General features: G+C 34.6%; 1 protein-coding gene across 44 annotated transcripts in view; it reads left to right on the forward strand.

Annotated features, from left to right (window-relative positions):
* The window catches only part of LOC102677929 (calcium/calmodulin-dependent protein kinase type II alpha chain), a 140,815-nt gene that overhangs the window by 60,446 nt on the left and 78,361 nt on the right, over positions 1-2,008 (forward strand). For all 44 annotated transcript variants that reach the window (XM_006615913.2, XM_031510611.1, XM_006615914.2 and 41 more), the window contains one exon: positions 1,251-1,310. In XM_006615913.2, coding sequence (XP_006615976.1) covers positions 1,251-1,310 — 60 coding nt within the window. The remainder of the gene's footprint in view (positions 1-1,250; positions 1,311-2,008) is intronic.

Here is a 2,008-nt window from a genome sequence, read left to right on the forward strand (position 1 = left end):
CCTCGTCTTGTATTCTTCTTTCTTGTCGGTAGATGCTCGTTAATTCTGGTTGTTTAGCGCGGATACGAAAGAAGATTTTGTCGAGCCTCGTTGGAGATTTAATTATAGGCGAGGAAGAGCGATAGCAATATGGGAAAGAAGATGCTCGATTTTGTTTTTCTTTTTTTTTTTTTCCTCTTTCTTTCAACTCAAAGCCGAGGGAATGATTATTTACATCTCAGTAGCGTCTGTCACTTGGATGTATTCGTGTATTTTCGCCTCGAAACGATTTTCATAAGTGGATTAAATTATTAAACTTGCACTATAATTCGTCCAGTTTCTATTTTCTTTTTTTTTTAATTCGTTTCACATTTACGACTCGATGATGATGATGATATAAGAGGATTTAAGGCGGCTGATACTTTGGATATTTTGCTTTGAAGGAATGGAAGAACTTCATCAATGTCAAGAATTAACGAAATATTCTTCTTGTTACGAGAATATAATAGTTTGAATATTATAAAGAACTGATGAATAATTAAAGAAACGAATAATTAATTATACTGTTATTTAATATTAAAGCGATGACTTTTTATATAAACGTGCACCCTTCTTTTTCAATAAATTTTCAAAGCTACAATTAAAAATATATACAAACGTTTCAGTACAATCTCCAATTATTATTCAATCTAGAAAACACAGGAAAATTGAAATATGCCTAAAGGAGCAGAGGGATGCTCGACTCGAAAGGGGTAAATTTGGAAAAAGGGAAACGCATGGTATTTAATAAGTAAAGATAATATAATAACGATAATAGACGAAATGGAATGGATGGGCCCTTCAATCGCAAGAAGGGACGTTCACAACGGAAAAAGGAAACAGGAAATCGTGCTCGAAACGACTTGGCCTCCGAGAAATCCAATTTTATCGCGGTCCTTGGTGAATTGGCCACGAGGAAACTCGTCAAGGGAGCCCGTCGAGAAATTCGATTTCGCGGTAATGACTGTACTTGCTATTGCTTCCCGTTATGGTGAAATTTTCGCTCGATAAAGCCTTAGGAATACGCTCGAGGAATATGCTCGAGCTCCTCGGACACGAGTCGAAGGAATTCGTCGTTTCACGAATCCTAATTCTATCGATCTTTTAATATCTATCCACGTAGGAATTATACGTATTTATCTTCGAGTTAATTATGATTAATTTCTTTCACTTTCCATCTTTCCATCGTTGATTTATTATATCGTTATCGTTCTCTCTTCTTTGTTTTTCAGATTTTCAGAAGTTGGAACGTGAGGCACGGATATGCAGGAAATTGCAGCATCCGAATATCGGTGAGTGAACTGTATTCTTCCTTCTTAATCCCTTGAGAGGTGATAGTAAAAGAAATAACATCGTATCTCTCCGCAACGATTGAAAGAGGATACGAAGCTAGAATATATAGAAACTCGATAACTTCCTGGAATATTTCTTTTTTTATACGAGTGTATCGTTTTGCAGTGTATATAGTTCGATTTATTTACAAATCCGCTGCTGTTTTATTCTCTTACGAAACCTGCCCAAATTGTTTAAAACAATTTTTCTACGATTTTCCTTTACGATTTATATTGTCACTCTGTCAGAGAGAATTAATCTACGTTGATTCGGTTTCTTTTAGAAAAGAAAATCAAAAGTTTTCGAAAGAGAATCGAGCTTGGCATCAGTATTCGATTAATTTTGGTTCTTGCGTATGATAAAAAATAATATTCCGTCTCTTTCATCACCAAACACCTATCTTTCCTTATTACTCAAATCCCAACAATCATCCAACCCTCCCTACCTATATTCTATTCTCATCTATATGCATCGAGATCAACGATAAATTTCCACGATTTCTATCAAAGTTTGAAATCGATCGATCGATCCTTTAGTCGATCGAATTTAAAAAGAAACTATACAATAAAGAAATGGAAGATTTCTTTAATATCTTTCAATCAAAAAAAAAAAAAAAAAAAACACTGATCTCTCTGACAATTATCCAACCAACGATCGT

Source organism: Apis dorsata, unplaced genomic scaffold, assembly GCF_000469605.1.
Source record: "Apis dorsata unplaced genomic scaffold, Apis dorsata 1.3 scaffold_247, whole genome shotgun sequence".
NCBI classification, from domain to species: Eukaryota; Metazoa; Arthropoda; class Insecta; order Hymenoptera; family Apidae; genus Apis; species Apis dorsata.